Source organism: Columba livia, chromosome Z (assembly GCF_036013475.1).
Source record: "Columba livia isolate bColLiv1 breed racing homer chromosome Z, bColLiv1.pat.W.v2, whole genome shotgun sequence".
NCBI lineage: Eukaryota > Metazoa > Chordata > Aves > Columbiformes > Columbidae > Columba > Columba livia.
The window spans coordinates 9,254,275-9,276,604 of record NC_088642.1 but is presented as its reverse complement, the minus strand read 5'-3'; the positions used below and the strand labels follow the sequence as shown (position 1 = coordinate 9,276,604).

At 46.3% G+C, this 22,330-nt stretch overlaps 1 protein-coding gene across 4 annotated transcripts in view; it reads left to right on the top strand.

Annotated features, from left to right (window-relative positions):
• The window catches only part of FAM219A (family with sequence similarity 219 member A), a 103,258-nt gene that overhangs the window by 71,089 nt on the left and 9,839 nt on the right, over positions 1-22,330 (top strand). For all 4 annotated transcript variants that reach the window (XM_065047064.1, XM_065047066.1, XM_065047065.1 and 1 more), the window contains exons 3-5: positions 17,269-17,371; positions 21,459-21,539; positions 21,875-21,929. In XM_065047064.1, coding sequence (XP_064903136.1) covers positions 17,269-17,371; positions 21,459-21,539; positions 21,875-21,929 — 239 coding nt within the window. The remainder of the gene's footprint in view (positions 1-17,268; positions 17,372-21,458; positions 21,540-21,874; positions 21,930-22,330) is intronic.

Here is a 22,330-nt window from a genome sequence, read left to right as displayed (position 1 = left end):
GTAGCATCTAGTGGGTATTCATTCCCAACCTGTTTCTTTTCTCACCTTAATCACCTTAAGGAAATCCTTTTTCACCATGAGAACAGTCCAGCACTGGAAAACTTGTCCCAGGGAGGTTGAGTCATCTCTGTCCTTGAAGGTTTTGAAAACCTGACTGAATAAACCACTGAGCATCCCAGTCTAATCCTATAGCTGATCCTGCATTGAGCAGGACATTGGGCTAGAAAGCTCCTGAGGTCACTTCCAACTTGAAGTGTCTTGTGATCCTGTTCCTAGTTAGGACTCCAGTGGTATTTTTTTAGATGTGATGTACTTTCTACTTGCTGCTGAAAAAGTAGTCTTACTGTGTAAGTCCTACCTAGTTATTCTCTTGGGTTCGCAACACAAATATGGTAGGATTTGCGGAGGAACACTTAGGTAACCTGCATGCACTGGCACAAAGCAGTCCTCTTCAATAAACACCAGTATGTCCACTGGTGAACAAGAGAAACCCAGTTGCTACTTGATTTTCACGCTGTTGCAAATGTTCTTATTTTAAAATTTTAATTATTTCTCTCTGTTCTTTCTCTTGAATTCACCAAACCTCCTCAGTTGTACCGTGATTGAATTTAAGAACGTGTTAAAACTAATTTTCTCCTTTGCTTCTATCTCTTACTGACTCCAGTGCACAGATAGGGAAATTTGTTCTTTTACAGGTGTCTTTCCTGACTTGAACTTTATCCATGGCTCTCAGTGCTGAGTGATCTTTTAACATCAGCAAGCAGCTGATTTTTTGTACCCACTCTGTCCTAGCAAAACAAGGGCATCCACGGAGTGTAGCGGTGGAATATTATAAAGCAGAAGCAAATTTAAGGTGTTTGTGCCCATGTTCGTGTGACATGTGGCACAGGAGCAGCTGCTAACATGGCTGTACAACACCTCCATTTCATAGACCACTTTAAGCTCTTCTTGACATTGGTGATGTCTCAAGCAGCCATTGGAAAAGACAACTTAAATGTTAGATTGGCAGAGGAATATTTTTTCTGCTGTGATTTGTACCGTGAGGGGACTTTGCAGGAAAAGATGATGACCCGGAGGGTGGCTGTCACACACGGATCCTACCTGCTGCACGCCACTAATAATTGTAAGAAAGAACAGAGTCCAAAAAAGTGAGTTAATCCTCCCATCTCATGTTTCTTTTCCCCATTTTAATCCCATGCATTTTTTCTGTACGGCAGAGGAATGGATTTTAAGCAGAGAAGGTTCAAATCCATCCTGGAGAATAAGGTCTACTATTTTAGTAGTTTGAAGAACACCGTTTTGATCTTCTTATGAGGAATGTAGGGCAGGAGTGGAGGTAGTGGGCAGATGCTCAAGACTGTCAAAGGTGTGGAGCTTGCCTTGGGAAAAAATGAATGCTGGTCTGGAGCAAACTTCTGTAGCCCAGAAGAAATAAATTCTCTTTCATGGTCTTGGCGTGTGGAACAAAGAGACGCTTATGAAAAGCTGCTTGTTACATCTAACAAGGTTGCAGAACAATGCTAAAACTTTTCAAAAGACAACAAAAAAAGCAACTTGTCAAACCTCATAGACCAGCTCTATAATCCAGAGGCAGAGTCACAGAATTGTGAAAAATTAAGCAGAGAGTATTTGGGATTCTCAAAATGAAGATTCATGAGTACATTTCTTCCAGTCCTTCACTTGAACAAATTATTTACTCTTGCTTCCTGAGTACTCATCATGTATTTAGTGCTCAAGATGACCCTTGATGGTGGTTAACAAACAGAGTTGTTGAAAGGATGAGTAGTCTGAGCTGTGGTCTGGAGGAAATGGGGTTATGTTTGGTGGAAAGAAAAGGTAATTAGTGGTATGTCATCATTTGTAAATGGCCACCACTGTAAAACCTGTTCTTTGGGACAGTCCTTGAAAGCCTCTGGGGTTTGCTACATATGGATCACTCTGCCATCCCAGCAGTGTTGAAGTTAGCCAAGTGACTTCAAGTGGTGGACGTGGTCCTCAGAGATTTCCAGAGGGAGAGTGCCCTGTGGGCACCGCCTGCCCACGCGCTGACTTGCTTTGGTCCTTTGGCCCAACAATGTTTTGAGATGTTTGTAGGTACCAATACCCTGTATGAGACGGCATTTTAGGGAGATAATTTAGCTGGCAGATTCTAGTTGCAAATGGTGGCTTCAGTTGGAGACTGTCAGATGTACCTTATAACCACAAACCTTCTCAGGGTGATACCTTGCCAGGTCCCTATCACCTTCCACCGTCATCAGTAGATGTTGATTGACCTTCTTGAGGTCTGTGCAGATGAACAGATTATGGAGCTAATGCTGCATCCCAGGCATGATTTTTCACAAGGTCGACCAAAGTAAACAGAGTTCATTTAACAATGAAAGTAAAGTAAGAAAATCATATGTTCACTGTCCCATCCAGCAAGGTCTTTCCCTTGTGCAAAATGTGGTGGTAGGTTTAACCCCCCAGTTTACCTCCCTATGTTACTGGAATTTGCACCAGCACAGAAACAGCAGAGGTGCTTTGTTGGGGTTCTCATTTATTCCAGTTTGCTGCCTTTAAGCATGAAATTGTTGCAGTTCACAGAAGCAGCAGCTTTCTGCGTCTGGTTTCTGGTACCATCCTCTCCAGAGAGATGTAGAAGAGCAATGGCTGTCCTTACCTTTCACAGCAGACACTGCGGCAGAGGTGAGGCCGTCAGAGCTGCTCCGACAGCTTTGTCACGGCATGGTGGGATGAGGACATGCAGCTCACTCTCCCTTATGTGTTACGGGCCCCTGGAGACTTGGCAGGAAGAAACCTCATTCCTGTCATTGGGCTGAGCCAGTGTGATTTAGGGTGCCCAGGGAACAGATGCAGGGGATATAAAATTGCCATCTTAAGTTGTTTTTCTATCTCTCCTCACTTTTTATCCCTGTGGTTAAAATGTTCCCACTCATTAACGTTGCAGAATAACACCGCTACCAGCATAAATCATCTTCCCTTGTTTTCCTTCAGTCTATGACAGATATCGCAGCAAAGGACCCAAACCACACTGGGGTAAGCCTGGAGCCTCTGCAAAGATACGCTGCCCTCAGTATCACTAAGCTGGGGGGAAAGAGGGACTCTAGGTCTTGCCAAAGCATGCCCCAGCACTTACAGGGCCCAGACCTGACTACCATGCTGAGCGAATTGCTCCCCTTGACATTCGGCAATATTTGCAAAGAGTTGCTACCTTCCCCGGGGTTCTCAAGTCAAGATGCATCATCTTGATTGGATGGCTTTGCTGGGTTTTGTATTTGATGATCCGAAAATGATGATTCTTCTGTCGTTCCCACAATACACATGCTGCCCGAGGAGAGACTCAGTTCAAGACAGCTCAGCACACCCCAGTGCCCACATATTTTGGCTTAAGTGCCAGCCCTGGAAAGGACAAGGCTGACAGTCCCTGAGCTTCCTCTGCATCTCTGCTGGTGCTGACCTGGATAGAAGTTAAAGGGTTTTTATTCCCTGAAGCTTGGCGTTGCCCTTCCGTTCACCTCGCAAGTGCAGCTGTGAGCAGCCGCAAAGACCTGTTGAAAGCAGAGAGTATTGTCTGCCACCCTTTTTGCTCCGCTGACAGCTTTTCCCAGCCTTTTCAAGCGCTGCATGTGCCAGCTTCGGTGGGGTAGAGAGACAGTCAGGAAATCTGAGTGCTAAAGCTATTTCTCTTTGGGTCTTGGTGAAAGCCAGGCTCTTTCCAGCATATTGTGTGTGAGAGAGCGTGTGTGTGTATGTGTTTGTGTACACACACCACAGCTCCTTCTTTCCTCAGAGGAATTGGTACCTGGTTCCCATTCCCCATCTCCTGCAGACGCCCCAGCCTGTGCATTCAGAGAGAGTTTCTGATGTTGCTTTGCATTGAAGTTGTCTTCAGGACAGATAATTCCATCACCCTTATTTTCTGTCCCTGGGGTAATTCGAGATGCAGTATGATTTAAAAGTTGCTGGTGCTTGTATGGAGAGAAATAATGAGGCAGATAAGATGACAGTTGATACTACTAGCACTGCATGCAGTTAGTTGGCAATGGAAATCTGTGCTCTTGATTCAAAACAGACGATTAACAGGAAAATTAGCTTATTTACAAAACACGTAGCAAAAAGAAAAAAGAAGAGCAAGCGTGTATGTTTGTAAAGGCTCTGTGAAATCCCACTTTGCCTTAAGATAAGCCCCAATGCTCTTTGTTCCTTGCACATCCTGCTTGCCCAGTCCATTGGCAGATGTGTGGTACCCAGCCAGCATCCCCCCTCTGCTGGCTCCTCTCCCCTTCACCTCTGCCCAGCAGCACCACCTGGCTGAAGGACAGGCAGGTTATCTCTTACGAAGTGCTTTGAGAGGAACTGGAATTATCACAGACTCTGTTGAAGGTTTTGTCAGGGGAAAAAACCTGACCCTCCTCACTCCACATTTTCATCACTAAATTCAACCTGCTTTTTCTGTGCTGTATACAAGTTAAAGCCTGTTGTAAATATTAATTTTTGCAAGATAACTCAAATTGAAGTTGGAACCAAGAGGAACTGTACATCACTGAAACACCTACCGTTTAGCCACCTGTACTCCTTATGCACAGTCTGTAGTTCCTCAGGAACTACATATCTTCTATACACACTCACTAGTTCCTTAGTGCTATTGCAATAAAGCCTTGCTTTCCTCTCATCTCGCCTCCAGCTCCAGTCAGGCAGCCAAGCATGCAACTATTAATATACAACAATAAACTGTATGTTTGTATAGAGTTGGTGATTTTACCTCTAAAATGTGTATGTGCCAAGCAAAGCTGAACCATGCATGCACTGTGGCCCACCACAAGCCTGGCCCAGGCATACGAGTGGCACAGAAATTGTGTTGATTTTCCTCATCTCCTCGTGGGATTTTTTCCTCCTTTCAGTGCATACAGCTGGCCAACAAGGAAGGAGATAAAAATGTTGATCTGACAGAATTTCTGCTTCACTGGGTCATTTAGGAGAGTTGGGTCAGATAGGGGGGACTCGGCAGCTGCAGCGTTGCCAGTGATCTCATTTATGGGTAAGGTGTCGAGAGGAGGGAGCCCTGCTGATGTTTGTGGAGGTGGGCTGATTTGCCAGTCAGTGTTGTCTCATCAGGCCTTTAGCTGCAGCAAGACGAAAAAGCCTGAGTCTTTGCGGGAAAGGTAGTAATGTGTGGAGCAAGGCACAGCCTCTGACACTCAGAATCTAGGTTATACCTGCTTCTCCTTCCCCCAGACTTACTTCTACAGTGCCCCTCAAGGCATTGTTAAACCTTGCTCAGGCCAGCAGCGCTTTAGCACCCGTTCTCTCTCCATCTGGGCTGCCTGTGTCCCAGCAGTGAGTAGCGCTGGGCGGGCAGTGACAGCTCGTGTTAGCAAACCATGTCTGATCATCGCACTGTCCTGACAAAGGGTAGTAATGATGTAACATACATCAGCATTAAACTGCTAACCCATGTTTCATTGGCATCGGAGTTGTATATTAAGAACTGCCATTACCTTAACCTGTATATTACTGCTGTTTTCTGCATGAGTCGGGCTTTCCATGCGTCCCTTTGAGCTCTCCCTGCCACCAGAACTGCTGGTCCTTTGACAGAGGCTTCAGCTCAGGAGTGTGTATGTCTGATTTCCAGCTGCGGGGCTCTGTGGTTTGGGGTGATATCTCTCATCCACCAGCACTGCTTCCCCTCCTGCAGCACTCAAAGCAGACCCCAGCCAACAACCTGGGGCCCAGAAAGCCCCTTTCATCATGTTTTTCAAGCCCCTTTCTCTGTGCTTTCAGCAGGGACATAGGCTTTCTCTGGCCGGCCCTCTTTCCCTCTGCCATTTGAGGCACAGATGTGTTTTTACATCAGACTCTTCGAGAGGTGGAAGGAAAAAGCGGCTGCCAAACCCTCAACCCTGCACCCTGGAAGGAGGAGAACATTGAGAAACATAAAATATCTGGCAGTTGTAACCCACCATCCACGTGCCTCCACCATCCCTTACTGCCTGGTGCTGCCAGATAGCAGCTCTGCCTGAGAAAGGAGACAGGGGGTCCCTTGAGGATGGGAAGAGGATTAATCATTTATGATAGTTTGGGATTAATCCCTGAACCCAGTTCTGATTTCTCTGCCAAAGCAGGGCCCGAGCTGGAGGAGGAAGGTGGCGGCATTCTTCCTCTTCTGGCGAGGCACCCTGCAAGAACCAACCGCGGCACCCCCTGAGCCTCATCCTTCAGAGCATGTGGCAAAGGACAAAGCCAGAGACGAAGCCAAGAGCTTTCTCTAAGCTCTGTGCAAAGAGAAAGAGGAAAAGAGTTTCCGCTCCTCCCTGGGGTGGTCCACCCGAATCCAGATGAGAGCAGCAGTGGATATCAAAATGACAGGCTAGGCTCTTTGAAACAGTACTGGCGAGGTCTGCAGCTGCCCTAGATAAACCTTGCCTGCCGCTTTCTGCATCGTCTGGAGAGACATCAGAGGAGACGAGCTGGAGTCTTTCAGCTGCACCAGGTGTAACAGCAACTGGGCTGCAATGTCCCGCTGTCCCCAGGGGCCACCGTGCCCCGGTGATCTGGCAGCACCCCCAGGTGCCACCCAAACAGCTTTTGCGGGTACTTCTGCTACAGGAGAGAGGAGTATGGGGGTATGCCGCACACAATGGCTCAGACGGAGGTCCCTGACCCTGCTCCAAGAGGAAATGTATCAGATAAGGGCCCAGTATCCATCTGAAACAGAATTCCTGCCAACCTAATTAATGAAAGCTTAACCAGCAGATTAGTTAATCATAAACTTATTAAATAACTAATTGAGCTCTAAGGCTCTTTGTCTAATTTCCAGACAATGGCAGCCTCGCTGGAGGGGGAGATCAGGTCAGTAATCCTGCCAGGGAGCAGATTTGCTGTGTGGGGCGGCTCTGCGGACGAGGCGCTGTGGATCCAGGTACCCGGGGCTGGGGCTGATGAACCAAATAGCAGCACCCTGGGCTGTACACATCCTGTTCTCCCGTAGAGATTCACAGAAAACAGGCAACTCATCTAGGGAATAATGCTCTCCTGGCGAGCAGGGTATTTGGAGGGCAACATGATAAGTTAGTAACGCTCTTTCTTTCCCTTTTCCAGGGAATAGAATGATGGGTATCAAATTCTAAAGCAGGGATTTCTCAAAGCATGATGGGGTGAGGAGTATCCATCCATTCAGCCTGTTAACCAGCCTGGTTGCATTTCTCCATCTGCTTTCATTTTATTAGATTAAAAATTTTGTTTTAAATGCAAAGGGTTGTAGAAACCCAGTGTAGCAGATAATAAAATAGAATGGATCCAATATGTGACATTTTGCTGCTGAGTCAAAGCCAGAAACAGGGTTGGGACTGTCAGCTGCAGGAAAAGCCCCAGGCAGGGTGCTGGAGCTCACACGCTGCCCGCAGCATTAGCGCTTCTGTCCCTATTTGTTTTGGCTACTAGGTGAGAACTCACCAAGTCATTCCAAGCAGCGGTATCTGCCAGCCAGTGAAAGCTTTCCCAATTGCAACATGTTAAAAATAAATTAGGCCTGTGGTTTATATGGGCCATAAAAATCTGCTCCCTGCCATGGACCAGTCATTTAGTGTGTATTTTAGACTTGTGCAAGCATGGGAATTTGATGAAGTGTGTATGCAGTTGAAGCCTACTTATATCAGACTCTGCCCAAGTGGTTTTTATAAAAATATGGGCTATATGTTGATCTCACATGTAACCAAAGGCTGTGAGTATTCAGCCAAACTGGTTTGTACTGTAACTCTCCTAAATGTGCATCACACTTACTGCATGCATCAGTGACCTTAATGCATCTTTACAGACCATCAGGACCCATAATAAATGTGATATGGGCACTAATAGCAACTCTGTTTATCTGGCAGACTATGCCTTTAGCATTAGTGATGCTTTACATGAAGTGAGTTATTTAAGTGAAAAGAGTTAAATTGCACTTAAAAGCCTCCATTTTTTTTGTCTGCTGCAACATACAGCAGGGTCAAGCAAATGTTCAGTTAAGTAGAAATGTTGAGGGGGCATTTGCAGAAGTTCTGGTGAAATAACTTATTTCTCTCTGCCCCTTTAAAATATGTTAAAGGATAAAGTAGCTCAGTTTTATGGATTAAATTTTTTAGAGCTCAGTTTGTAAACCGAAACTTTTTAGCTGGGCTTGTCAGGATGGAAATACTTCTCCAGATACCTAGTTTTGTTTTTCTCTTAGGAAAAAAATATTTTAAAAGTACATGAAAATACTAAATAAATCCCTTTCTGAAGGTAAATGTGAAAGATACAGAAAAATACATTTAAATAAAACTGATGCTGTTCATATATTCCAGTTTTTACAATGATGAATGAAATCTTTATATGCAGCATTTTGCAGCCATTACAAATCGAAGTTTCAGTCCTTAAAAATTAAGTGAGAAAAGCATGGGCTGAATCACAATAAAATGCCCTTTTGAGCAGGGAACTACGACAACGCGTGCCTTTGAAATCAGCACAGAGGGATGTTCAAAGATGAACAGAGATGAATTGCTGCCTGCTGCTCCATCGTCACAACCTGTTTCAATAAAATGGCTGCAGAGAGAGCTCGGGCAGAGGACTGGGAGCTGCCAGCCCCGGTTCTCTGCTGCTCTACTGCCACAGATGCTCTACGCGGCTTTGAAGTAAACCAGCTAAATAGTTTCTCCCAGCACTAAAATACAGCTGACTGTTTTACAAAGATGATTTGCGGTTATGTCGTGCCATGAAGAGGTAAAACACTCTGTGTTCAGAATAGTAATTTTTTTTCACTGAAGTGTACAGCTGTAAGATTTTCTTTGCTGGATGGCTACTTGCACTGGATGCCCTGCTCTGCTAGGTGTCAAAGCCCAATAGTGGATATAAATAGAGATGACGTTCCTTCCTATAATCACATGAAGGTCAGAAAAATGAGCTTTGTGGCTGGCAAATTGTGTCTAGGGGATGGGGACATGGTGCTGGAATGTAAAGCTACTTTTGGAGATGCTTGTGGTGTAAGTAGAGGATGCCTTTCATCAAGATCAGAGCCCTCATTTACCTGTGCTAAGGTATTACCATTCCTCTGTGCTGAGGAATAGTGTCACACTTGACTTCTGAAGGAAAACACAAACAGTAGCATCGGGCAGACCACCAGAAATCTCTCTGTCACTTGTGCAGCCAGTGTCACCCAGAACGAGCCCTGCACTGCCCTGCACACAATGCCCTGCACACACTGCTTGTTGCAGCAGCTCCTGTTCGAGAAGTTAAGTTAGGAGCTGCATCCTTGGATAAGCGATGCAAACATCGCCTTTGTACTGCCTAGGGCGTTTACCAGTTCCTTGTTTGGTCAAGCCTTCCTGGGAGCTGGAGGGAGCTTAAAACCACTCAAAGCCCATCCGTGTTTGTGCCAGCTCTCAGCCTTGCCAAAGGGGCAGAGCAGCCGCCAGTTCAGCAGAACATAAAGGAAATGCAGCTATTCGGGTGCTTAAAGCCTGGTCCAAGAGGGACCTTGGAAAACAGATTTATAGGCCTGCTCTTGCTAGCCAGTTCTCACAATTAGATGTAGTTCGCTAATTTCCCCAAGTTTTGCTGGGTCAGCAAAAATAACGTTATTCAGCTGAAAATACTATGTCTTGCACGGCTTGCCCAAGTTGGTAGTTGGATGACTTACCTGTTTGACCCTTGTTTATCTGAACAGTCTTTTCTGAAGCTGGGTGAAACAATCCTTATTCAGGTGGCCTGTCCTGAATAATCAACACTGATGCCCAGCACATGTCAGCTTGAAACCGTAATCCCTGTATTCAGAGCAGGGGGCTGGCTGCAGACAGATCCTTTTTGTTTCTGCTACCTCCGTTCAGTAAAAATTGCTTTTATTTTGCCTTTCTCCCAATTCAGGGAGCCACAACCGTCAGCTGTGCTAATGCCGCCTGCATGCTCACTTACGCTCTCCAAATCTCCCCAGGGAGCTCAGTCCTCTCTGGCATCAGCATGGTCCTGCACACAGCATTCTATACCTCCCTTTCTATACAGCCTGCAGGCAAAGCCCCAGTTAATGTTCATACCTTGAAATCTCTCCAAGTGACACAGTCCTCAATGACAAATACTCCTGCCAGAGGTGAAAGGTATTGAGGGTTTCAGTGGTAACTAGATGCATGCTAATGTCCCCGAGCTAAGTGATGCACGTGAGTTGAAATCAGGACTTGGGCTTGAAGTAGAAGTTGTGGCCAGTGCTTCTTTCTTTCTCCCTCTCTTTGCTTACAACTCTGTTGATCATTCAGCAGGATCTGAACAGAGAGATTAATTTTATTGACTATGTAATTTAAATTCTTGGCTTGCTTGAGAGGTAGAATTCATCGGGGAATCACTGCAATCCTCAGCTGCTGAATGGCTCAGCTGGCAGTGGGGTACAGAGAAGCAAGTACGTCCCAAAACCTCATCTCATAGATCTTGAAAATGGAAAAATACAGCTCTGTCACACCAGATTAATTTCTCTTTGTCTTCCCACTGCAGCAGATCCCATGGTCCCACACCGCACTGTCCCCATAGCAGGAAGCTCCATATTCTCCTAGTCAGGCAGGTTCACAAGCAATTGAATTAGTGAGGTGCAGTCAGCAGCTTCAGCAAGGAGTCCAGAGCCATCGGCATCTGCGTGCTCCCGACACACAGTGCAAAGGAAGCAAATCAGCCTTGTCTGTCACTTGGCATTTACGCCAAACAGGCTGCCCCAAATGCAGGGGATGCATGTAGTCAGGCACAGTGGCACTGAGAAGCAATGACATCGCAGGGCAACAAAGATGATTAAGAAAGGAAGGGTGAGATGTGATGTGGTGGTTGGCAGGTCCAGATGGAAGGCTGTCCCACATGCTATTCAGAGCAGTACAGTGGTATCAGCAGGATCCTCGACCCCCTCCTCAAATACACACACGAATGCACACACATACCTCTCCACGTGTTCCCTTTCTGACTGAATGTCCAGTGTTAGCTGAAGTGTAACTGGTGGAAAGCCAAATTCCAGCCAAATTCCCTAGTGTGTCACATTGGTGGCACAGCTATCTGTGTCCTCTGAGCTCTCCACTGAAACAGAAGCTAATCCTGCTTGGCTTCACTCAAGCCTAGAGCCAGGTAGATTACCCAACACCACAACCCTGCTAATGATCAGACAGGATCTCCAGGCTCCTAATTAAGCATACGTCTTAATATCAAAGGCACATGGAGGCTGCTCCGTGCCCTCCCAGTCTCCTCTGCTCAATCCTGCTTCTTCAAGGAAGTCTGTGTCTGGAAAATTAGTGAAAAGCCCGCAGGAACCTGGATTTGCTTGACACTATCCCTCCCCCAGCTGCACCAGCCCTGCTGCTATTGCTAATGGTCACCTGTTGTCTCCACAGGCCATCACACCTGTACTCGGTGTGCTCAGTCACCCATAAACGCTTCATGGGAAGGAGGGTAACAAACCTCCAGTGCAAGTATTTCTCTAGGTACAATGGTAAAAAGTACAGCAGCCAAGTGAAACGAAAGCTAAATGACTTATTTTAAATACTTGCAAATGCCCTGTAAAGAGCACAGTTGAAGCTCTGCTGTTAGACTGCTCTTACACTGCCAGTAATTAGTGATTATTCTGAAGTAGCTGGAGAGCAGCCTTGTTTCTTTCTGGCTTCCCCATCTCCAAGTCTCTGTCCTTCACCTTGTACCTCTGCCGTATTAGCTTTTCATTGATCATCCAACAGCAAACTTACCAGACATGAAATAACCAGTGGCTGGAAATCACAGCCTTCTCTTTTTTTATCATTTGTTCTTGTACATCTCGTTTTCTCTATATTTGACAGGAGTGCTTGCTAACCCTTCCTCATTCTTCTGGTGCCCAAGAATTGCCCAGAATTAGACAGTTTTGTAGGGCCAGCATCGATTTTCCACCAAGCTGCATTGCCTTCCTGTAAGTTCATTGCACATGCTGGAACTCTGCAGGCAGCACAGGCAGTTCTGGGAGCCTTTTCATAGCCAGCCACAGAGGCTGCCAGGTGCTGATGACAAGCCAGGCGTGTGTGCTGCCGCGCTGCCATCCAGAGACCTGGACAGGCTGGAGAGTTGGGCAGGGAAAAACTTACTGAAATATAACAAGGGTAAATGTAGAGTCTTACATCTGGGCAGGAACAACCCCAGGTTCCAGAATAAGTTGGGGAATGACTTGTGAGAGAGCAGTGTAGGGGAAAGGGACCTGGAGGTCCTGGTGGACAACAGGATGACCATGAGCCAGCACTGGGCCCTTGTGGCCAGGAAGGCCCATGGCATCCTGGGGTGGATTAGAAGGGGTGTGGTTAGTAGGTGGAGAGAGGTTCTCCTGCCCCTCTCTACTCTGCCCTGGTGAGACCACATCTGCAATATTGTGTCCAGTTCTGGCCCCTCAGTTCCAGAAGGACAGGGAACTGCTGGAGAGGGTCCAGCGTAGGGCAACAAAGATGATTAAGCAAGTGGAGCATCTCCCGTATGAGAAAAGGCTGAGGGAGCTGGGGCTCTTTAGCTTGGAGGAGACTGAGGGGTGACATCATTAATGTTTATCAATATTTAAAGGATGAGTGTCAGGAGGATGGAGCCAGGCTCTTCTCGGTGACAACCAATGATAGGACAAGGGGCAATGGGTGCAAACTGTAACACAAAAGGCTCCACTTAAATAAGAAGAAACTTCTTCATGGTGAGGTTGACAGACACTGGAACAGGCTGCCCAGGGAGATCGTGGAGTCTCCTTCTCTGCAGACATTCCAACCTGCCTGGACACCTTCCTGTGTAACCTCATCTGTTGTTCCTGCTCCAGTGGGGGGATTGAACTGGATGAGATTTCGAGGTCCCTTCCAATTTCTGACATTCTGTGAAGCCAAGCAGTAGCCTTGATGCCGGGTGAGACATGTCGAAACACAGATCTCATCTGAGTCCAATGGGCAATACTTGACTACCATATCGAAGAGTCTGGAATGACTCAGAAGGAAAGAGCATCTTAGTTTTTCATTCCCTGAGAACTGCCTGGGTTCATAGTTCTCAGGTTTCTCAGAAAGGTTAGCACAGTTGGGTCAGTGAAGGGTTGTGGTTTGGGGATTCATGCTCACCATCAGCCAATATGGGGCAGACTTTAAAGAAAAATGCCATTTACTTATTGAGGCTAGATTGTTCCTTCTCTCAACATCTTTTTACTGTGCTGGTTTATGTGTTTGATTGCAACTTCTATGAGAACAGCTTTAGTTTGTGAAATTGCAGGATTTTGTTAAAATGTTGGACACTAAAAGTAAAATCTTCAGAAGTGCCTAAGTCAGTCACATTTCTATAAGAGCATAGCTACTTAGAGTTTGGGGCCCTGGCCTTCAGAGAAACATCTGGGGGACAAAACCAAGAAAGCTGGAAGCTGGAAAAGAGCTCACTACCTAGAAATGGGATTCACAAAATCCATCTGCTATGCCATGAGGAAGCACTGAGCAGAAAATGGGCAGTGAAAACCTCCTTCCTTCATTCTGGTGGACCTGATGATTGGTGTGTGAGACTGGAATTTATAACCCAGGATTACTTCAGAAGATAGGCACCCAAACAGCTCCTTTGGATGATGGTGGTAATAGCTGTAGTTCATACTTGTAAAGCTCACGTAGTGCATTTCCTTGCCTCAAAGACTCGTGTAACTTATACAAATCTCCACCACCTTCCAGAAGCTTGTCCTAACACACTGGGGTGGGGTGGACTTCCCATTCCCCCTGCTAGCCATTGTGTTTTGGCCACCAGGGTCTCATAGCATCTAAGAGGGGGATGAACTGTGAGTTCATGCTTAAGAAATTTGCCTGGGGACACCAGGATGTGTGTTCCTAGCGCGCTTGCATTGCTTTGGGAAGGTTCTTTCCAAGCCACTAAATAAGTGAAAGAAGGGATTAAATCAAAAATCTTGTATCATTCAGACCCACACATTGCAATAGTATTCAGTAATAGCATAAAAATAGTCATGGAGAGACCTACTGGAGGAAAAAGACACTTGGCGAGGGGCCAGATTAATCAGCTGAGCGAGTTATCTGAGCTGGAGAGTAGCATTTAGTGCTTGTACTGAGAAATCAATGGCAAGCAGGGAGCTGTGGTCCGTTTAAAAGGCTCAGGCAGACCTTAGCTGTCTTGAGAGAAAATGAGACGTGTAACTTTGTTTGAGTCAGGTGCCTTTTGTGAATTATGCAGCCTCTTAAAGCATTGGCAGCTTGTGTCAGCACTGTGGGTTTGTGGTCGGCACTGGAGCTTCTGGTGTAGACGGGTGGAAGTTGGTTTGTATTTAGGGTTGTAAATATTTGCCTCTATAAAACCCCACTGTGCCTGAATAGCAAAATTCACATGGCCTGCAAAATACCAGCCTTTTGTTCTGGAGACAGACAACCAATGCAAGTTTCAGTCCTGAGAAATTACTGTGATTTAAGGTTTTGACTTGGATCCTTTATCAGTCTCATTGGTGCTCATGCCAGGGAGAATTATTAATCCTATCCCTTTCCTGCCAAGTTCAATGAACATTTATTCACCTCTGCTGTCAGCAGGAGCAGAGCTGGGCATGGTTTGGGTGAGTATGTTCTCTTCTCTGCAGGTTCCTCAGCCACTCTCATCATCATGATCTCTAGGCATCTCTGCTGCTTATTTGCTTGTTTGTCCAGGCAGCCCTGGACAGGCTGGAGAGTTGGGCAGGGAAAAATTTAATGAAATATAACAAGGGCAAGTGTCGAGTCTTGCATCTGGGCAGGAACAACCTCAGGCTCCAGTATAAGTTGAGGAATGACCTATTAGAGAGCAGTGTAGGGGAAAGGGACCTGGGGTCCTGGTGGACAGCAGGATGACCATGAGCCAGCACTGTGCCCTTGTGGCCAGGAAGGCCAATGGCATCCTGGGGTGGATTAGAAGGGGGGTGGTTAGTAGGTCGAGAGAGGTTCTCCTTCCCCTCTACTCTGCCCTGGTGAGACCACATCTGGAATATTGTGTCCAGTTCTGGGCCCCTCAGTTCCAGAAGGACAGGGAACTGCTGGAGAGAGTCCAGCGCAGGGCAACAAAGATGATGAACAGAGTGGAGCATCTCCCGTATGAGGAAAGACTGAGGGAGCTGGGGCTCTTTAGTTTGGAGGAGACTGACGGGTGACTTAATTAATGTTTACAGATATATTAAGGGTGAGTGTCAGGAGGATGGAGCCAGGCTCTTCTCGGTGACAACTGATGGTAGGACAAGGGGTAATGGGTACAAACTGGAACACAGGAGGTTCCACTTAAATTTGAGAAGAAACTTCTTCACGGTGAGGGTGGCAGAGCCTGGCCCAGGCTGCCCAGGGAGGTTGTGGAGTCTCCTTCTCTGCAGACATTCAAACCCGCCTGGACACCTTCCTGTGTAACCTCATCTGGGTGTTCCTGCTCCATGGGGGGATTGGACTGGATGAGCTTTTGAGGTCCCTTCCAATCCCTCACATTCTGTGATTCTGTGTGATTCTGTGATGTGTCCACCTGCTCTTACCTGTGTGGAAAGGACAGATTTGGCTCACTGTGCACGCCCTGGTAGGCACACCGCCTTCCCACCACAAGTAGGAAAAGGTGCTTTTCTCTCCAAGGGGAATAAAATCTGCAAGAGGAAAATAATTATACCAGTACATTTCACACTGCAGGGGAAGCAGAAGCAAAACAAATTCACTATTCACGTTCCCCAGCCAGACGCCTGGTAAATCCCTGTTATTCAAGCATGGCAGAAAAATAGTTCCCAACATTTTCTCACACTCTGGAGAACATTTTTAACTAGACCCTTTCCTTCCTTACTGGCCTCATACTCAGCTTTTCCCTACAAGCCTTGCCTGGCATTGCACAATGAGACTGGGGCAGTTAGCTCAACTTTTGCAGCTGCTTGGGAAGTCAACCCAAATGATTTCCCAAAACAAACAAGGAAGGCATTTGAATCAGAAAGCTGAGTATCAGTTTATACAATAATCATCACACATGGGCTCCAGTCCCTGCTGGAGACAGCGGTGTATTGATACAGCACAGACATTGCATACCTGCAGAAGGCTTAGATTTTGTACTTGAATTCTAGTTATGGTTCTGTGGTGAGAAGTTATTAAGATAAATAGTCCCTCCTAAATGATGAGCCAGTTTAAATCCTCTCTTGCACTGAATACATTAAGAAAGCTTGATGTGCTGTCCACATTGTAAAGTTGATTTCAGCAGTGAATAGAACATGCTCTGAAAATCTAAGCAAACAATGTGCTGTTTAAAAATACAGCTGCAAAATGTTTCACTTTTTTTTTTTTTTTTTTTTTAATAAAGAAAGCAAGCTCCCAAGAATTGATGTGAGATGAAAGAGAAAGACACGTGGGGGACATCACAGGTTTCCAGGAGGAGAGACAGTTTCTGCTGTAGGCTGTGTTAGTCTGGTGCATTGCCATCTAGGGAAACAGTAATAACTCATGCCTGGTCTCAAGCTAGGCTGGACTAACACTAAATTATGATGCTGCTTTGATCCAAACACTTTTCTAGCCCCATTGGTCTTCTCAGCTGCAGCCTCAGTAGGAGGAGTAAAGGCAGAAGGACAAACCCCCTTGCCCAGCAGAGTCCTAGGGTCCATGCAGCAGCCAGGTGCAGACAAGAGACAATGTCTCTGCCCCTTCTTTGCCCCAGCTGGGTTTCTGTCCAGAGACTCTGTGACCATCTTAGTGTGGCATTGTCAACAAGCTGCTGTGAGGCAAGGTACGTTAATTTTAGCCCCTGGTGATCTTGTAGGCAGTGGGAAGCAGCTCATCTGGCCTTTGCACAGCCGGGAGAAGAGAAGCTGAGAGGGGATCTTATCAATGCTGATCAATATCTCAAGGGTGCGTGTCAAGAGGATGGGACCAGACCCTTTTCAGTTGTGCTCAACAACAGGATGATGGGCAATGGGCACAGACCGAAATGCAGGAGGTTCCATCTGACTATGAGGAGAAACTTTTTCACTTTGAGGGTGACAGAACCCTGGAACAGGCTGACCAGGGAGGCTGTGGAGTCTCCTTCTCTGGAGACATTCAAACCCACCTGGACACCTTCCTGTGTGATCTGCTCTGGTGAACCTGCTTTAGCAGGTGGGTTGGACTGAGTGATCTCCAGAGGTCCCTTCCAACCCCAATCATTCTGTGATTCTGTGAAATGAAGAGCTCATGTCCTTTGCTATTAGTTCTGCTATGCTGTTTGCCGCTACTGTATCTGTGTTTCTCTAGCTGTGTGGTGGCCTGACAGGGTGTTGCTCTGATTTTGCTTTTCCCCTTTGTATCCCATATGCAGAGAAGCAGAGGGAGCTGGCTCGGAAGGGCTCCCTGAAGAACGGCAACATGGGAAGCCCAGTTAATCAGCAGCCCAAGAAGAACAACGTGATGGCACGAACAAGGTAAAGGACTGACAAAGCACTCAGCTGTGCTCTAAGCTTCAATCTCCAATGGCCTTAAGCTGGACAAGGATGATGTTCATTGCCATTCGCCTACTGCCAAACACTCTGCAAGAGCAGTGATGCCCTTCTTGGAGCTGGCAGGCCCAAACGCTCTGCTGTGTCACATCTCATTCCTTGGGGAGATGCAGGGACAGCTGAGCCCAGGACCTGTGGCAATGCAGCCTGCAGGAGGCAGAGGCAGCCCAGCCTGGTTTAAATCAGGGGTTTGATATGGCTGCCTTGCAGATTATGGGTAGCCTCATGTAACACATAATCCTGCCAGTGGGAGAGGTACGAGATGTTTCATGTAACACAAACTGGTTTAGAGCTTAGTTCTGCCTTGGCTGCTTTTATCTCAGTCGTTCCCCTGCTCATTTTTGATGATGACCCCTTCCCTGTACTGATTGACTTAATGAGGGCTTGTAAATAATCCATCTCTGTGTGCTTTGCTTTACACCTCCTCCACACTTCTAACAGCATGGTCATTCTTTGCTTGGGCTGATTTGGCACATCTCTGTATGACAGTATCAGATGGTGCTAGAAACCACTGTAAACAAAGACATTGCTAGCTGAATATTTTCTTTTAGGGTATTTCTTTTTTTTTTCCATGCAAGGTTCAGCATACCAGTGTATTATTTACCTGCATTCAAGAGGCAGGAACCCCACTGAGCCCACGGGGTTGCACACTTTGCATGCTACTAGAAAGGTGGCAGTTTTTAGTGGAGGACCTAACTTGAGTGACAGGAGGATCAGCGTAAATGCTGGGTGTTTACTGATGAGTGAGAAAGTTGCATGGATTACCATAAATTAAGCAGAACAGGAGCTGCTAGTCAGAGCCTCTCTGTATGCAACACATCCTACAGATGAGGTTCCTTGTTCACATTAATTCCCAAAAACCAAAATAGTAGTCACAACTCATGCCAGGACTTATTCAATTTTTATTTGTGAGACCCTGTGATGTCGGTAGAAAACGCTGCATTGCTCCCTGCCCTGTGTTTGGTTGCTGAGACCATATGAAGGAGTCAAGCCCTTTGTGGCGGCAGGAGTTTCATCAAATGCTCTCGGCTGGGTATTCCATGCCCACTGTTCCTCCTTGTATTCCAAACACAAGCTAGAAAGACTTGGCTTCTTTTGGCAACAGGCTGCATGCTAGCTTCCCAAGGGGAGTGGTAACAGAGTTGCTGCATGAGAGATACAGAAACACTGAAATTAGCAGAGGAAGATGGTAGGGGAGAGATGAGGTAAGTGCATGTGCCTACCTGTAAAATTAGTGACTTCTGCTCAATGAGGTGGTTGTTTCTGAACTGCCAATGGCAAGAAGAGTGATTTGAGCATGGAAGAGCAGAGCAGTGACACCTATTGACAAAAGCTTTTGAACAGCCAGCTCAGTTTTATTCCATTTGTGACACCCAAGCACCGCTTAGAGGGCACACACACCCCTTCACAGCCAAGCAAAGCCTGCTGTCAGCAGACTTGCTTTTCTGAGTTACTTTTCACACAGTTTTTGGAAGCATCCCTTGGGATCTGCAAAACAGAGGTTTGCAGCCTTTGCTTTAGTAGCAGATGTAGCCAAGCTCTGTTGTTCCCATATGGCTGGGAGGTGCCTGGCACAGGGTGTTGCTGGCCCAAGTCCCTTCATCCTCCAGCTCCCTTGGCATTCTGAGAACCGAGCTACACCATGAGCACAGCCCTGGTAATACCTCAGAATGGTCTGGTATGTCTTGCTGCAGACAGGGGAACCGCAGGAAGACAGGAATGCCACAAGCTTGTTCAAGCTGCTTCTTTTCATGATATGAGGGTTGCAGTATAATGGGAGATACTCCAGTGAGATACGCTGCAGAACGTCCAGGTTATGGTTTAAGTCTAAACTCTTGGATTGCTCTGGTTTCCCTAGAAGGAGAATAAGCTAAAGCCATTTCCCCCTTTTTAACAGTTCTGCAGTTCTCATCAGATATATTTTGCTTCTATTCCGGAAAGCTACATTGCCTGTCCTAGTCTCTACTCCACCTCCCACTCCTTCTCCAAGGCTTCCTGTTCTTCTGTATTATCTGAACAAATTTCTGACATCCAGCCTCTAGTACCAGGTTGCATTCACCATTCTGTCGTCTCCTGGGGCAGGGGCACAGCCAGCGTTAGAGGTGAAAGGACCTTGGATCCATAACATGCTCGGTCTCTCTCAGAGCAAATAAAATGTGAGTAAGGTTGGGGTGATGCTGGCAGACTTGCCATGAGCACAAGCAGAGCCCACAACACCGTCTGCACCATTTGAGCACAGCCAGGTGTTGCAGTCCACTCTGAGGACAGCCTAAACTCAGATTCGTGTCACAACATATTTCATGTTATGTGGGCAAAAACACCAAGACAAGAAGCTCGTACTAGGACAGCTGTGGATGAATGCAGATGTGACTGCTGCCCGGCTTTGTTCCAAAGACAGTGACAAACAAAAATAAGGACAGTTAGAATGAGAGGGAAAGACTTATTAAACAGCACCACACAGGGTTCTTCTCCTAGGTCCCCTGACAGTGCTTTGTTCACTCATGATATAGTAACAACCTTCAATGAGTATATATGGAGCAGTGACTTGAAAACTGGAGAGCGAGTCTGGAAGTCAGTGCTTCTAACATCTGTATGGGCCAGCTGCTGCTGCCAGGTCACAGCTTCAGCTCCAGGCATCTTCACTTCTCAGCTTCTTTCCTACATGTTTTAGAAGCAGAAGGACTGTCCCAGCGCTATGAGAAGGGGTACGCAATTTTGCAAATGGATCCAATTTTCTCCAGTCTCCTGGTGCAGCAGGTTGGAAATTCTGCATCAGTTTTTAAATTAATTTCTTTAATCTTGCGTTTCAGTGGACACAGTAAGAAAATACAACTAGTCATGAACCTGTGTATCTGCTTTGTGATGATGTTTGATACATTTTACTCTCCCTGAGCCTGTCCATCTTCAGTGCCTGGCAGGCCTTTGTCTTGCGAAAATTGTAATGGCTTCATGAAATTTTCTGAGCAGAAGCAGAAAAACATCTCAGGTAGATAGAGAACAGTTTGAGCGTGGATGAGAAGGATTATCATATTTAGATTTATATTTCCCAAACTCCTAGTGAAGGATCATTGTGCATTGTGTGTTGTTAAAGACAAGTTCTTCATTTGGGAGAAAACCTGAGTTAACCCACTGAACGAGGAGATTTTCATCACTCTCATGGTTCCCACCTGCTGAACATAAAACCTTATTCCATTTGCTTCATTTGGTTGATCTTATTTTAAATATGAACCAAAGTCTTTGTGCAGTTTTGTGGATTAAAGAACGCTGTTGTGAACTACCATTCTATTAACGTATTTTCCTTTATCCTAGAAGCTCTGAAGCCTGTATTGCATTTCACAAACTCTGTCAGGCAATTAAAGGTGCAAAGTCATCATCAGCCTTTGTAACACTTCTGATGAAGCGAAAGTCATTATAAAATAATGGAATTTTAAAAGTGCTAGTCTGACTGGGCTCTTATGCTGCATCCACCAGCTCATATTTCTCATATTACTAAATTTAGGACTGAGACTTCAAAAGCGTTGAGTTGGGGGAAGACGGTCTGGCGAGGGACTCAAGCAGAAGAACCACATAAGGACCTGATTTCCAGTAGCAGAATAGTAGGAGCACTGAGCCTCTGCCTTCCCCTAGCTGCCTTCTCCTGTTTACCGATTTCCAGTGTCATGTACTCACGGCCAGGGAAAAAAGGCAAGACAAAAGTGACCATCTGATATGACAAGCAGTGCTAGCCAAACAGGTTCACCAGAATGAAGCATGGGGTGTCCCAACTGTTTTTTCTTCCAGGGAGGAGTGTGTTTCCAGGGCATGTCCAATGATCCCTGTGAAACTGCTGTAAGCTACCCAGAGACACAGCTTGCCTCCTCTGAAGTGCACCTATTTAAATGTCTTCACCGAAAAGGGAGGACTTGCAAGGAAGTGAAACGGGGAAAGTCTAACTACTGTATTGCTTTGGCCTAGACTGTGTGTGGTACTGAGCTCTACTGTGTGGTTAACAGACAACGTTTGATTATTTCAGGCTCGTCGTTCCCAATAAGGGCTATTCGTCGTTAGACCAGAGTCCAGACGAAAAGCCACTGGTAGCCCTGGATACGGACAGGTATGCAAAATTATAATAAGATATATGTTGTGGTACAAGTGAGTTTTCATGCCAGAGTGCAGCACTGAGCTGACTCAGAACACTCACACTCCTCCTTGCCGTGTCCTTCAGCATATGCCATGACTGCTTTGTGTGTGTAAACAAGTAGGAAGAGATGTGAGTAAAGAGCACTTGGATGAAAAGGTCTGAGGGTCACAGATGAAAGTTGCTCTCCAGACTCCCTTGATGTAACTTCTCTGTGCCTAAAGTACAGCTTCTTGGCATGAGAAAGATAGGCCTAACCAGGGAACACTCTAACCATTTCCTTCTTTGCTGTGTCTTGTCCTTCCCTGCAGTGATGATGACTTTGATATGTCCAGATATTCTTCCTCGGGATACTCATCAGCTGAGGTGAGTTATACTCGTTCCTGCCATCCCTCCCATGAGTGCTGATAGTAGAATGGCCAGAAACAGCTTAGAGTGGCCTTGTGCTGCCAAAAAGGGCTATACAAGGAATTTACCAGTGGTGTTAGACGCTGTGAGCCTGAAAAGGGCCATGGCAGAATCCATGTCATGTTTCTTTCTTGCCCGGTGATCCAGTTAGCTCCATCCCCACACTTGCCGTGGCACATACACAGATCTGCCCGTCGGCTGTTTTCACAGCTACCTTTTGCTTCACTCAAAATTTTTCTAGCTCTGCTCAGTCCTTCAATGTTAGCCCATGAGGTGCCAAAGCATCCACTTGTCTGTCACACCAGCTCAGCAACCGTATGCTTGCCAAGGACACAAATAAAGGGTCTGAGGGTGTCCTG